Here is a 16,099-nt window from a genome sequence, read left to right on the forward strand (position 1 = left end):
CTTGAGACATGGTGGACGGTTGCTCAATTTCGTGGATTTTTTGGAGTTAGACATTAACACCATTAAATGCCGACCGGCTCAGTGGTCCAGAAGTTAAGCGCTCGCATGCAAGATTAATAGGTAATCATAATGGGATGAACGAATTTTTAATAAGCTGCTGAAATTCTGTCACCTAACTCGACCATAAATTTATAAACTATCATTAAAATCGGTATAACATTTGTTATTTTCAACAAGATCACGATAATCATCACGAATAAATTATCATCGTTTGAATAGATATCTGTGACACATAGAAATCATCTATCAAAATTCACAACATAATACTAATTGTAACGTAAATCGAAACTCACTATTGAATTAAAGAGAAATATCAATTTACTAATATTCAGTTATTAAATCAGTCATGAAATAATAAAGACTGTTGATTTAAGTGTTTTAGACTAGTAGTTTTATACTAGTTTATTGAACTGTTCACACATTGTTATCAAAAGAAAGCACCATAAATAGCATGTGGACAGAAGACAGTTCCTAGTGTTAGTCTGTTCTGAACAGATAACTTGTGTATACAGAAAAATTCATGTAATCGTATCATGATTATATGATGATGTTCATTCAGTTTAAAAGCTCAAAGTAATGGTTATATTAGAAAAGAAAAGCAATTTATACTAACCTTGTTTAAATAAATGTTCGCTTGAAACAATCAAACTAAATTCATTACCAATATCATCGTAGATTCCGTCTAAAGCAAACACTTCAAGAAATCTAAAAAGTAACCGTAAGGTGTTAAGAGTTAGTTTAGTCAATTTGAATAAAGAGAAGAGATGTGCATTGGTTTCGTTCGATACATATTAAAATTAGAAAGTGAAAAACTATAGTGAGGAGAAGTAAACAACTAGACTCATCAAACATGGGTAAATTCGTATTATGAGCTGTGAGCGGCATCATATAATCTGAATACAAGCAACATTAACTGACCGTTTTACCAAGCCAGATACAATAAGTCTGAAACAGTTACCGAAAAGTTAAGTCGAATGTAAGTAGTGCTGAAAAAATGACGTGTTCTGTGCCAAGTGTAGGTGATTAGATGCATTTATATTGAATGATGATTCAGTGGTTTAAAAACGTTCGATGCATCTCGTTTCAGTAGCTTTACTACCGCTCATCATTTTTCACTTTTCGAACTGTATCAATCAACATGAGGAAGTTAGTTTATGATAGGTTGCTATGTGATGAAAGATAGCCATGTGGAGCCATTATTTCTCGGTTTAACACGATTCCTAGGTTGGTTTCTTAAGGGTTTTGAAACTCGGTGGCTGTAAACGTTGCACCAACAGTTAATAATAGAGCTCCGTCACAATCCTGTTATAGTTTTAAACCATAGTCCCGACAAACAATAAGGTGCTCCTAATAATAATAGGATTGGTCTAGGTTGTATTTTTATCTAAACAGTACGCACACTGCAAACCTACTTATGTGGCGATTTTTAACATTCTATAAATTAAACATTGGTAGGTAACTTTAAAAGAGTTTAATGTTGTGAGTACCACAACCTTGAAGTTGCTGAGCTACGACTCGACCAACTAATCCAAGGCATATTGTCTTAAGGTTGTAAGAAAAAAGACTAGTAAGAAAGTTAATGTGAAATATGTTTAAATATACAGTGCTTACTTGATAAACGGTCGGGCAGCTTCTTTAAATAACAATCTTACAATTGGTTCACACCCATGAGACATAGAACCATCTGTCTTTGACATTAAGTAAGCCAATAACGCTATGCCATGAAGTTTAGTCAGTGGATATGTGGAGACATCTGACTGGTCATAATTGAGCATGCATAAGTCGGAGACAAACCTATGAAAAACGAATTATAAGCACATACTAATAGTTGGTTGTCTGTACAAACTTTCTATCCCCTTGATTAGTCAAAAGTGAATAATTTTTATCACACTAATATTAGATGGAGAAATACTGCAAACTAGGCAGTAGCGCTTAATCTCAATTTGGGACTTTTAAATAATAACCCTACTAAACCTCGTTTGGAGTGAAAAATAGACCTTTAAAAGTAGTGCCATGCACTTTATTAAGGCTTTAGATTTGGATTCAATAGTTCATTTTCCTGTTTCAGTCGGCTTGTGGTTTACTGCGTCTATCACTAAGTTTGATTGGTGAGTGTCCATCACTAATTTCGACTTTGTCAAAATAAAACGTCATGCCTTCTAAAACAAAAACTCGGGAAATCAATATAGAAGTCCAAAATGAGCAGCGAAATATGAATACTTTGTGGCGAATACTTCAATCTTAAGATAATCTCCATAATCGACTAGCATATACTCAAAGGTCTATGAGTAAACAGAAAGCATCTGTTAATTCAATAAACCAAGTATTTGATAATGATACCACGATAATTATTGATTAGTTGTCCTCTAATTAATTTGGAATCTACTCTAACAAATGAGGTTTTGGAAAATAGGTATTACTATTCACCAGAAAACAAGTGGGTCATAATTATTAAGAGCTATGAATAGCGCCCTGCTGTCGAAACCGAGCAGCTGAGAGTTTTCGGATTAATGACGTAATTGTTAGAAGATGGGAAAACAATATGCCAAGTCACACCAGCAATGAGAATCTATTGCACACAGACTCCTGAATAATGGTTGAATAACAGTTTATCTCCACTTGTTTCTAATGATTCTGAAAAGCATTTATCGACAACATATTTGCCCATTTGGCTGGTAGTGTATTTCTAATTGTAAATAATGCAACTTCCAGATGAAAGTAAAAATCTTAACATATAGTTCAATGCGAATATAGCATAAAACGATGAGATTTTTTGTAGGAATATAAAATAATCAATGCGTTTGAGGTACTGTGATAGATACTGAACAATGGATATTACCACAAATTTTAGCTTCTAGATTTCGACAGTTTTTCAGTTCTTAGTGCGGCTCAAATTAGCTGTCAATAAATTCGCAGATTTGTACACTTTAGGCAAAGGAGTTACTAATCACTGTCTTGAAGATTTGACTGTTGACCGACGAGACACAGGTTTGAGACAAATGGGATCTACTAAAGCTAAGATTAGACAACCGTTACCTGCGAACCGATCAACCTCTCAAAATATATTTGTTGGTGATAAGAACTATTGAAGCTTTAAAACACAAAAATATATCATATAGTACAACTTACTCTATCTGTTTTGAAAGATAATGTAAGCTTTCTGTAATAAGAAGAAGTCCAGATTCACTCATGTTGGACAGCTTCGATAAAACTGAGTAAACCGAGTTTTCGTAAGTACGTAACCAAGTCTTCAATCCCTGAATAAAACAAGCCCATATCTGTCCGAGCCAAATAGATTTATCAGATTCACAAGTTGGAATGAGTGAAATAGAGTGATGAGCAAACCAACACAGTTGTCTGTATTTAGTTCCAGCTTTGATATGATCAGTGACGAAATGTGATAAGCAGTGGGATGAAACGCCCAACATAATAGGATCACATTTATGTGGTACCCACAAGAAATGACCAGTTAGTGGATAAAAAAAGGAGTGCTTAACATTTTCATTTTGACTTGGTCTGGAAGTTCCCAAGAACTGGAACCTATCAGACTGAATGCCTATCCTCATCACTAAAAGATCGTGCAGAAAGTTATCATTGTATCTAAGTGTTGATTTTATTGTGGTACTTCGAAGCTTTACATTTGATTGGGCCTCTTCTGCTTCGCTACTGCTTGACAAAAAACCGAATCTCGACTTTTTGGCAGCGAGAACAGCTTCGGCAGAAATTGGACCAGTTTCACTCAAATAAGGTAGTTCTTTATTTAGACATCCGCTAGGAATGAGATAAAATGAACGAAACCATTGAATTCATTAACCCAAAATGTAATGTATTGAACGTCATGTTTATGTTCGATTGAAAGGGTCAGAAAGCATGTTTAATTCAACAAACGACATCTGTTTGAAGTGCTTACATTCCAAAACAAATAATTCAATTTTCTCTTATTGTTTAATACATTGTTCAGCGGTCTAGGCTTTGATAAAATATATCCTTATCTTTTCTTAAGATGAAGTCGTGAAACGAATTCAAGATACATCTGATGTCAGTAATTACCGTAGTCAATTTGCTTATACTTTCGCAAAATAAAAATGCCCAAATCATTAATGCGTGCAACTTAGTCAACAATTACATATCTGTAAGTTTGACTACGAGCCACACCAGTTGCGTGAAGCCTAATGATATCACTGAACAATTTAAGTATGACAAGACTCAAGCACGTGTTCTGTAAATTGAGAATCTGGTCCATTAACCAATACAACACACGTCACTATCATGTCAGACAAATTCAAAAACCAGTAACGTTTTAAAGCTTATTTGTTAAATCCGAGATTTTGTAGACCGCTTATCATATCAACCCACTATACATTTTTTTATTTGCCAATATTTAATGTTATTTGCCGAGCTTAGAAAACGCTTATTTAGAGCCTTCAACTTGAGTCATAAGTATTCTCTATCATCTCATTTTCTTTAGTGTCCGAATGTTTGTTTCTAAAACTCCAAAACTTATAAACATGCGTAACAAAACGGAAAACTTACATCCCTCTGGATTCCCAAGAAAATTTCTGAATATGACTTGGAGACACTAAAGGCAAAATAATATCCAAAGTTTTGTTGGCAAGCAGGGTTTTATCACTCAGAATCTCCTTGAAATATGGTTCAAAAGATGAGTAGAAAATTTCATTGACTAACATTTGACCGATTGCCGTAGAATATTGAGAAAAAAGACGAAGTATGGTATTTTCTATGTCTTCATTATTCAGTAAACGGTAGTCTGTCCTAACAGATGACTCACAGTAACCTTCATCTTCATCTAATGCTCTGGACTAATAGAGATGTAGTTAATAAGGAAGGACAACACCTACCAAAGGGCGAGTACAATCTGCATCACTGAAAAGGAAATGCAAAAAATATACAAGTATAAATGATTTCCTTAAGCGCACAAAAATTACCAATGTTGCAGATGATATAAGTTGTTCATGTGATTACCTCTATAACTGTTACTAACCCGAAGTGCTAATAGCTTGAATAAAACATTTGGAATACAGAACTAGTTAGTATGTGATAACAGGACCACACCCTCTGAACAGAAGTACTACCAAATTGCTCATGATAAAGTATACTGGATAGAATTTGGAGGCGAATACATTTAAGAATTGAGTACGCTGACTATCGAACATTGCCTGTCATCAACATTAAAATGAAAAAAGGTCATGAACATAATGGGTTTCTGGATGACTCAACGCCCCCAAATGCCTTGGTGCGAGCGAGAGTGGGCAGGGCCCGCCCTCTCTCGAAATGCTCTCACACGGCCACGTGTATACAACCTCTGTCAGGGAAGTCCTACTCACTGCCTTCTCGTGGAATTACTGTTGTTTACGAAATTGAGAGGACGAAAAGCGAATGTCCGGCGCTTTAACAGAGTTGGTGGATGTGGAGTGTCCACCTAGGGGAGTTAGAAAACCCTGATTCCAAACCAATGGTGCACATGGACTCCGGGGGCCTGAGGGAACAAACGGCGTATGAACCAATCGTCGGTCACCGGCTACCATGGGACTGCATCTCTTCACGATGCTCCACTACCTTGTGGATCATACATTTAGGTAGAAGGCTCCGAGTGTGGCCCCTTAAGAAAACCACCTGTTTCGGTCTGAGCAACCGTTCAGTATCATAGCCCTCACACAATTAAAAGAAATGACAATTTTTGTGTGGCGCATATATATGTAGTGCCCCCTTGTACCAATATTTATGCGATCAAACAAATAAATAAAGACGATTTAATGCTGTTGAGAGGACTGAATTACCTAGAAGTAATGGTGAAACTATAATTTATGGACGACCTTTGATCAACGCTAAAAAAACCTTGCGGGGTATAAACTACTGTGAGTAATTATAATTAATATTTACAGTTGATAGTTTGGGTTAGGAATTAGATTTAGGGTTTTCATCACGAACTGACACCAGTTATAATGCCAAAACTCTATTTAGCCGAGTGAATGAATTAGTTTCGCACCAAAATTCAAAGCCTGTTATCGTAAACTTGATTGGTTCGTCCATAAATTATAGTCTCGCCGAAATAATATACAAGTGTACAAATTCCAAGCCAAACAACTCAATTAAAGTGTATTGGGCAATACCATGGTGACTCGACCTGCCACCTGCCATAAAACAGAGGGATTTATCAAAAAAAGAATAGTGAAACATAACAGTTGAACTTGAGAGCAACAAATAAAAACGAAATAAAGTAGAATGTCTATGATCTAGAGAAAAACAAATAGTTCATTTTGAGGCACAGAGGTTAACAGTCACAGGGATCAAAATCTTCAAAATAACATAAATCCCAAACAGGAAGCTTTTAATTCCTAATACATGATAAACGATCAGTCAATTACACAGCAAGATTACAACTATGTTAACCCCCTATATCTGTATGCGTTAACATTGGTCGGTGGAATAAGCAATAGGTGGAAATGAATAATACCTCTTGCTACTTTAGTCACAGAAGATTCCAAAATTTGGTGAGTAAATGTATTCACATAAACTTAGTATTAGTTGCTAGAGGTGATGGATAAAAAACCGTATGTAACTAAACATGGATATTCTTAAAATATGAAAGCAGTTTGTGTGGCAATATCAAATTTTTTGGTGAAACTCCATTTCTGTGCAATTGCGAAGTATGATATCAATAACTGCACCATTGTGCAAAACTATACATCACATTCGTTGTAGTTATGCCAATGAGTGAGCTAACAATTGGGATAAAAGGAGAACTATAGCATATAGAATATTTTTCAGTACATATTGGCTGATATCATATGTTACCAAAACTGAAGTCATTGTGATAAGTAAACATCGAAAGTCATCAGACCACTACTTCATCTATACGCTCAAAAAATAACATCAACGTCATTTGGGAGAAACACTTGAAATAATCAGCTTACCTAGAAATTGTTGGACATCGTGAAGCTTTTGGAACGTCGAACCTCATCCAATTGTTATTCAGGTGAATGCCACTCGGAACACCAGTAGGGTCAATGCTGAACATGTTATTCGAATAAGCGGTGGAGCGAATAGTCTTCAATAGAAGACCTGGTGTGCAGTGATTACTAAAAGCTATGTTTCCCAATGGGGATGTATAAGTCTAGGTAGGAACTGAATAAAACAAAGTAAAAGCCTACATTAGCTGAAGCTGTAGACAAATGTTGCGCTTTCACTGATGAGAAAGGACTAGCACATCCAAAATCACTAAGACTAATGAAGCTTAAGGCAAGTTTTTGAAAATTACCCTGTGAGTTTGCTGTAAGAAACAGATGATTCTGGATTTAAATAAGTCTAGAAATATATAACAAAAGTTAAAACAACCTCGCAGTGGTCATACATCTCGGAATCACCGAGAGATTTGCAAGCTCTGTTCGCAATAAGGTATATGAAAATAAGGTGACTCGTAAATTCTACATTATATTAGTGCAAAGTAATATAATACCTTGGATTTCTGGAAGGGTATTAACTAAACCATCAAGACGACGAGCTTGTTTGTCATTTCCAGATTTTTTTAATTCAAACTTTATTATTTCGTGCAACTTTTTGAAGATGTCGTTACGAGGACTGAAAACCTTGCCACTTGAATATCTGGACAGTATGTAATGAAAAGAATAAAGTCACTTGTGTGGCCCTTTCTGGAAAATGAAATTTAGGTCATAGGACTGAATCCGCAGAATCCTTTCCAGCCTATTATTACTAAGTCCATGAACGGTTAACCGAGATGTTGACTTCGAGATTAAGCTACCAATGAAACTAAAAACCGACGAATCGTACACACTCATTATACGATTCGGCCTTGAGATCAAACGTTCCGCTTTCTACCGAATTTCAGACTAAATGGTTTGGGACATGGTAGAAGGAGCTTCGCACAAACAGCTTCTAATTAGAGTGGCAGATGATCCTCGTGAGGAATTCCTCAGGCTTTTTACATTTGCGACACGTCTCAGATGAAACGCATTGCACTTAGAAGTGTGGTCACTAAGTTCGTCGTCAACTGCTAAATCCCTGGATTCATATTTGTGTTTTGTGGATAAAACTCCAAGTAAAATGCCAGTCTTTCTATAGCCTTCCTTGCTTATCTTTTGAGCTTTTCTTGTACAATTCAATTCATGGCGCTGATACTTCTTCCAATAGTAAGAACCAAGAATTCTCAAAGGTAATACCTGTATATCACAGTAATGGTATATAAATCCCCTAAATAAGTGGTTTTGTAAGTTTTCAACATTGATGGCGGTTTCATCAGTTTCACTGAAGATCCTTAGGGTCCTCCATCAAGCATCGCAACTAAACTGTATTCGCTACCATATTGATAGACTTAATTCTCAAATTGTGGATTCGTCATGATGTAACTACCTAATTTATAAGATCCTAAGTAGAAGTCACGTCACTCTCCACACTTACTCGTCCTGTCTTGACGATCAGCAATATGACATCTAACACTTCCGAATAACACATTTGGGCTGGGAAGAGAGTAGTATATTCGGTACAAGAAGCAAGAGGTTGCATGGAGTGGCCACGCCTGCATGGTCAAACCATTCCGTTTTTAACTACCGTTTCCGCATTCACCAATTTTGAAATTCTTCAAGTGTTACATGCTGAATGTAAACCTTCTCAGTAACTATGTGTTCACATTCAAAGATCGTTTGGTCAGAAACCAATACCACTGCACACTCTTCTGCAATATCAGACTAGGGCACAATTCTTTAACAGAAACTTTGTAGCGAGTGAGAAAGGTCATTAGTCAGAAACCATTCGAGAAAGACCTATCCACACAACTCGATTTATTTAAGCTATGTCATAGGTTCGGGTGCTTCACTTCTCGTCCTGACGTAAAGCCATTCATGTATTGACTTCACCTGCCGACTTAATTCCAAAGGATATCAGGAGCCTCATCATCGAGGTTTATTCTGAAAAGGAGAGATTCAGTTGACCCAAAACAAAACTTAAGGTGTTCGTAATATTCACACCCGTTTTCTGCCTCTGAAGCATAACAGCAGATGATTGAGAACTACCTAAAAATGCTCAAGATGGAAAAAATCTATTTCAAGACTGCATGAAATAGATGACGTTGAGCGGTGCCGGTATCACGAATCCCATGGTGAGTCTTCCAGAAACCTCAAAAAACCTCACAGTTTTTTTAAGTTAAGAGTTTCCGCCATAACAATCTTTAGAGAAATTCCACCGCTAGCTGTGGATATAGCCGCCTGTAGCATATTACCTTTGTGCTAATGAAGGTTCATCATCTCTTGGACACTGGCGCAGAGGTTCGGTCTTCAGTTTACAGGCGGCGAACGGAGGACGGACCGCCATATACGTACTCCCATTCACAGAAATTTTTCGTTTCATACTTGTAAGTAACAGTCATTGGAGTAAACCTGCTAAAAGCTATAATCTACTTGTCGACTCAAGCAAACGGAGGTTAGCGGATGGATATACTAAATTATCTTCCTGTGGAGCTTCCTTTTCGGGCCGTAAGTTATGTCCAATCACATTTAGGCATCAAACTAATTTGCACTTTCAAATAGTACTTGACAAATATCACGAACTGTACAAAATATTGTGTACAGTCGCTGATATCACGCATCACATCACGATTTCGGGACCGCTTGCAGTTTCGTAAGAGTATCAACTACCTCCTGAGTAGATACGATTATCCAACAACGAATTCAATCACGAAATCGACTCAGGAATTATTCGCTCATCAAAGAGACTATGGGCATCTCCTCTGTATATGATTCCTTAAGCTGTGTATGAGTGACTGGCGCAAAACTTGCTATCATCAGTGACTTCTCAGGAAAACCACTCTAAACATTGAATTTTAGACAGTTATCCTAAAAGGAATGACCATTTCATCAAGAATCGACCTGGGTGAAGAGTATGATGGGATCACCATATTTGTGGACGACGATTTTAAAACGACGGTCATCCCTCCCTCCAGACTGTACGCTTTTTTGGAAGTACCTTTGGATTTAAGAAATACAGCACGAAGTTTTCAGGGATTCATCAGCAACATATTTGAAGGTCTCAGCATTGTGAACACTTATGTCAATTAATGTTTGATCGCAAGTTTGTACAAAGAACATCAGGAAATTGTTTTCCAAAAACATAGCCATACCGTGAGCATTCAGAAATGTCAGATCATAAGGGACTCTCTAGAACTACTAGGGCATACTTTCGAAGGAAAAGGCATTCACTCTCTGGTAAATAAAGCGCTTGGCACTCTAAATTACCCAGAATTGACCATAGTCAAACTACTGCACGAGCTAAACAAGCCTGTGTGTTTTTACCGACAGTTTGTACCATATCGCGCGTCTGTGATGGGACCACTTACAGGTCAGTTATGTGAAAACGTGGAAATAATCAAACTGGACGACAGTCCGAGGAAAGCATTTACCACAGTACAATGCAATACATTCAAGTCGATTGCTAATATAAACCACCCAAATCAATCTGTGGACACTAGTAGTTCGGCAACATGAAGAGTTTAGCAGAAATGGGTGGACGAAACCTAGGGATTTTTCTCGAGACAGTTCCAATACAATGAGTCTAAGTACAGCACCGCGGCAGAGAACTTCTAGCTTTGAGTGTTCTCTAAGGCAATTTTAATACTCGACAACTACTTGGGACTAAGGACGCTGATTTCAATGCAGCCTTTCCTACTTTCTTGCCAAGCTCTTAGCAGTCGAAAAATTCTGAACAACCTCCTTCCAGTCACAAGCTAGTAGTTTGGTAAAATAACAGTGAAGATCTCGCTTTCGGCCTTAGAAAATTATCATGGACTGACGCTTTCTTACTAGCATTACTAGTAATTCGAAATTCCGTGCAAGCCAAAGTTGGACGTACTGCAGACGAACTTGTTTGTCTCAAGACACTTGGAATTCTAAGTGAATTTGTAGATTCTCCATGTTTCTCAATGAGTGCCGGTCCAAACTCCGACGTGAACTAGCTTACACACTCTATACATTCAATTGAGCGGGATCCCATACAACTGTAATCAACTGATTTCTTCATACAATCTGCCTGACGGTTTTTCACATATTTTTGTACTTTATTCACTACATCCATTCTCGGATGCTACTTATGAAGGACTCCACGAAGTTTTTCATGGTAACTCGAGGTATTATACGATCGATAAGAACGGAAGTGGAGATAGATCCAGCATCCACTGGCTGGAAGCCACTTACTGGGAAGTTAATGCTTTCTCTATCAACTCTCTAATAATACAATAAATCTCTATAAAAATAGATAATAACGACTCAATCTAGAGGCCGAAACCCAACGGTGCGTGCGAACGAAAATGTTGAAATGACAACCTTACTTCTGATAATAGGAGAAAGGGCTATTGTCATAAAAATGTATGCAAGGAGACTTTCACGAATGAGCAAACGTATGCCCTCAACAACCTGTAAAGCAATAAAGAAAAAGGACTGATACGTAGAATACCTAAAGAACTATTGTTCAGAATAGTTTTATATCATATCCCTTTTACTCTTGTTTTCTCGGTTCTACAACCTTCTGGTTGCATTTTTATCTCCATACTAAAAGTGAAATGGTGCAAGTAATCCCTTTTTATTATAGTTTCGTTATTTTAACGCTTCACCTTGCGTAGTTTACAGATTACGTTAGTTTCCTTTCTACCTGCACTCCAACCTTGGTGGCTGCTGTCTTCATTTACCGTCATTTAGTTGTTGCCCTTTGAACTGATTATCCTGATTTAACCCGAAAAGGCTAGAATAATATTTCTTGATCAAACTTAACACCTCTTTTTTCTTTATACTGATGACGGCTTGATTTCTATATGATATATTATTGATTGAACTTTTTAATCCTGTGGTACAACTTTGTGGGGTGTATGGCCCATTATTGCCATTTGTTCAGTTATTTTTCCCTAATTATTATCTACATTTTTCATGATTGAGACCATTTTCTATCCAAAGATTGTGTTTAGAACTTACTTGCTGGAGAAGGCGAATAGCTAGCGCTTCGCATAAGGCTCCCCAGGTAGTCATCATTTTTAATGTTCATAAAGCTCTACCGCTATCATTAGAAACGAACCCTAGTGGGAATTTATTAACGCAACTCAGTCAATGAGACAAGTTACTTTGCAATAAATGAAATGGAATTTTCAGAAGGAGTTTTGTGGAGATTTAGTATTTTTCATAGTTGAAAGCGTGAGTCTAGCTTCAATTGACTCACGCTTTCAACTATGAAATGGAATTGCTCGAAGTAGCTGATCATGATGGTCAAGAAGTTTTAGTCAGTAATGGCGTTAGAACTAGGGTTAATTATAAGGAGCATCTATCAAAGGCTTCCAGGTCTTATGGGATTCAAGTGAATTATTTCGTCATGTAAATGAAGAGGTGTTAGCGATACTATCACAAGCGTATATGAATCCGCATTTTAAACACGGAAGTCAAGTAGTCATTCCTTGTTCCAAATATAAAGCGGTTAGGGTGGGAAGGGTTCAACGGCTAGGAATCGAAAAGGTGGAAGGTATTTCCAACTTAATATATGAATGTAGGTTGAGGTGTCTCAACGCATTTCTGCTATCTTACCGTAGGGTGCATGACGATTCAACATTGTCTTATCGTAACCGAACGATTATCTTGGTATCATCATGTCTTATCTATTTCTCCCAATTAAGAATTGGTAATCGAAGAGGTTATTTACCGAAAGTTCAGAAATCGAGATCGAATCGCCTACGTCTAGAGTTTCGTTTCCCACATTGTTTCTTAAATTACTGGAATTCTCTCCCAATATGCGTGGGTCAATACCTGATAATACACTCAGATAGACTGAATTTTCGTAGAACTACAGATTAATGCATTTCACTTGACCTCTTATCTCCACTTGTGAAGACTGAATACTATGAATTGAGTACGCACTGTACAAACAAAAAGTTTAGGCCGGACGCGGTTCTCAGTTCTCAAACTCTTGCCGTGTCTTTGAGCAACGAAACTACCATTTTTATTCCAAAGAATTCGTCCTGAACTCAACATTTAGCAGATTAATTTTACTTCAGAGTCTCATCTAAGTTAATAGTTAACTTTAGTTTTGTCTCAACCTACTATTCGGGTTTTACGGCTTTCCACGTCGAAAGTACCTTAAGTATATTCTAACTTTTTATTCTACTCGTTTTCATTCGTTTAGAGTCTTCTACCTTCGTAAACTTTTGCTAGGGTTTTCTTCAGAAACTCATATTTCATTTTGGTCATTAAAAGCTCACGTAAGATACCTGAATACCGTTTTGTTGTTACTAGTGAGGATATACTAAAGCTCTGCACTGCCATAAAATCTGTGATGTTAGACTGTCTCAGTAAAATTGTATCTTCCAGCAAAGATCGTCAAGTAAAACCGTGGTCCCCAAACTTCTATTGTTGGCTAATGGAGCTCCATCAAAAGGGCTAAAGGGTACCTAAAGTCATCATCAAAAAATGATGAACGGTCCATGTATTATCAGGAAGCTAACCAATGTTAGGCCATGCAATATTCCCTCTATATCATCTAACAAGTCAACAAAAGCAACTGAATCCAGACTGCAATCCAACCACTAAACGAAGAGGTTTCAAACTTCAACTCACCTGAAAACCTGGGAGAACAGACACAGTTCGCCATGATTCTTCCATTATCAAGCACTCTAAAGATAACCGTGACCGTACTCCCAATCTGTGAAGCAAAAAACGACGGGATGCTTTGGATAAAGTTTAACAAGGTGCTCAGACTTCCCAAATTTTAGCCACTGACATTTACACGGCTTACTAGATGGAAGGGTAGCAGACACTAAGACCATCCATGACTCCGTGTAACATCCACTAACACTGCCGACATAGTTGTCCTGCTGACCCGTCACTTGGTGAAATGTGATTGGGATGTGAGAAAGCTGCCTGATATACAATATTCAGAGTGCAGTCTCACCAGAAACTTCCCTAAGTAAGCTCGTGAGACGTTCTTTCGTGTGAGAAATATCATTTTGCAAGGTGTCATTGTAAGATTCACTTTGAAGGTTTTGGGTGTGGAAATCCCGCCATGCATACATTAGCAAATTGTTCTTATTGGATTCTTTGGTTGCACATTTTGTTAGTCTTTTTGATGTCATTTGAGATGACAATTTTTATTTTATTACAGTTTTCTCATTTTTCTTTAGCCTTCACTGGGTTTCTATGTTTCTTCCCAAACTGTATTTATGTTGTTTTAGTTGGTACCTGATCTTGGCGGGAGCCGTATCGATTGCTCCCTCTTTGATTATGTTGCTTGGGTTGACTAGGATTGTGCATTTTGATTGTGAATAGAAGCACTTTTCCAGAATTGGAAACACTTTATGTTATAAAGCAACAAACTATCATCTTTTGAACGGATTTTTATTTGATCTATCCAGAAAGGACGAGGATACTAGACCCCGGCTGATGAAGGTAACCTTCCCATCCCGTCAAATAGCGGTATTTCGTGTCAACAGAATTCATTTATCAGCCGAAATCTGCATGCACCCGGGCAGGCCTCTTGAACCATGGATTAAGCAGAAAAGCATATGGGAATTGACCATTCCACCTGCGTACTGTCAAGAACGGGGGAGAAAAAAAAATGAAGGGGACTACCCACTTGGAAACCCCTCCGTAGATACATTTCATGTCCACTCACATAAGACCGATCCAGATAAATAGGACAGGTAAGCTCATGGATTTCGAATCGGAAGCATCAACTTCCTACACACGGATTCTGAGAGCTTGTAACAGCTCGGGTTGGTTGGTTAAGAGTTGACCCCAAACAACCAAGCGAATGCTCAAACAGTATTGTTCAAGTATTCATTCACTTCCTTACTTTGTGTAAGCGTTATATTCCCTATTATCTTATATTGAATGTTGAGAGCCTTTGTTTGCCTGAACAGATAATCCCACGCTCCACTGTGACTGCGCGAAGATCGAAATAAAGACCTATTTACTACTTCTCTGGTTTCTTCTATCAATAGCACGAGGGTTACCTTAAGGCACAAAAGTGGTGGGCCCTTTTTGAACACAAATTTAACCTCATTTCTGTTATTAACTTTTTTTACTTAATCGTAAAAGTAGACCTGATTACCCGTAAACTAAGTTGAGTATATAACTAGTTTATTCCGTATTATCTTAAGTTATTCGTGTTATAGTAACCATTTTTCGTGCTAACTTTATTGCTATATTTGTCACATACCTCATGTCAGACTCAATAGAAACCTATAATCTGGAGGATTTGTCACCAGTGGAGATAGACACTGTTATGACTACGCAATCCCGACTTCCAGAATTTGATCGTAGTGATCCTGAGTTGTGGTTTGCTCAACTAGAGCATTATTTCACGAGACACAATATCAAATCTGAAGGGATTCGCTATAGAGACTTGTGTTCTATCCCTCCTCCTTCAGTCGCCAAAGAAGTCCGTGACTTGATTTTAGATCCACCATCACCACAACCATACACCATCTTAAGACGAGAGATAATAAACCGTTTATCATTATCAGATAGTCAAAGAATCCAAAGGCTTTTTCAAGGTGAAACACTAGGTGATCGGTCGCCGTCACAGTTTTTGCGTCACCTCCAAGTGTTAATGGGTGATAACACGGTGGGTGAAGCAGTCCTAAAACAAGGATGGATACAAGCTCTCCCATGCTACGTCCAATATTGTTTGGATGCACAAGATCCTGAAACCTCATTATCTCATTTAGCGCGTATAGCCGATAGAATAATGGAGTGAGGTCCTCCAACTGGACCAGGCACAATAAATCACACACAAAAAGTAGAATCAGCAAAAGACCCCGTCATAGAAGGACTCATTGCGAGTGTTAAGAGTCTCACTGAGGCTGTCACCAGAATGAAAATGGGTCATAGAAACAGGAGCAGGTCACCACAACGACCACGATCCAAGTCACAAAACAGGTCACAAATGTCCAGACAACCTGGGCAGTTTTGTTGGTACCACTGGAAGTTTGGTGTCAACTCAACCAAGTGCATGCAACCATGCGCCTGGCCTAAGCATA

The 16,099-nt window shown here is 37.8% G+C and overlaps 2 protein-coding genes across 2 annotated transcripts in view; one reads left to right on the top strand and one right to left on the bottom strand.

The window, feature by feature from the left end:
- Smp_169820 (hypothetical protein) overlaps positions 1-7,877 on the bottom strand; it is a gene marked incomplete at its 5' end in the record, with an annotated part of 24,774 nt that extends 16,897 nt beyond the window's left edge. The window contains 11 exons of the mRNA XM_018799430.1: positions 674-765; positions 1,672-1,854; positions 3,190-3,831; positions 4,594-4,880; positions 4,920-4,944; positions 6,996-7,195; positions 7,233-7,305; positions 7,340-7,386; positions 7,417-7,505; positions 7,538-7,683; positions 7,717-7,877. Coding sequence (XP_018651220.1) covers positions 674-765; positions 1,672-1,854; positions 3,190-3,831; positions 4,594-4,880; positions 4,920-4,944; positions 6,996-7,195; positions 7,233-7,305; positions 7,340-7,386; positions 7,417-7,505; positions 7,538-7,683; positions 7,717-7,877 — 1,945 coding nt within the window. The remainder of the gene's footprint in view (positions 1-673; positions 766-1,671; positions 1,855-3,189; positions 3,832-4,593; positions 4,881-4,919; positions 4,945-6,995; positions 7,196-7,232; positions 7,306-7,339; positions 7,387-7,416; positions 7,506-7,537; positions 7,684-7,716) is intronic.
- A 7,402-nt stretch (positions 7,878-15,279) lies between these two features.
- Smp_169810 (hypothetical protein) lies at positions 15,280-15,816 on the top strand (the record flags this gene model as incomplete). Its single annotated transcript, XM_018799432.1, has 1 exon — positions 15,280-15,816. The coding sequence occupies one exon, from the start codon at positions 15,280-15,282 to the stop codon at positions 15,814-15,816; it is 537 nt and encodes a 178-aa protein (XP_018651221.1).
- Positions 15,817-16,099: the final 283 nt, after the last annotated feature.

Source organism: Schistosoma mansoni, chromosome 3 (assembly GCF_000237925.1).
Source record: "Schistosoma mansoni strain Puerto Rico chromosome 3, complete genome".
NCBI lineage: Eukaryota > Metazoa > Platyhelminthes > Trematoda > Strigeidida > Schistosomatidae > Schistosoma > Schistosoma mansoni.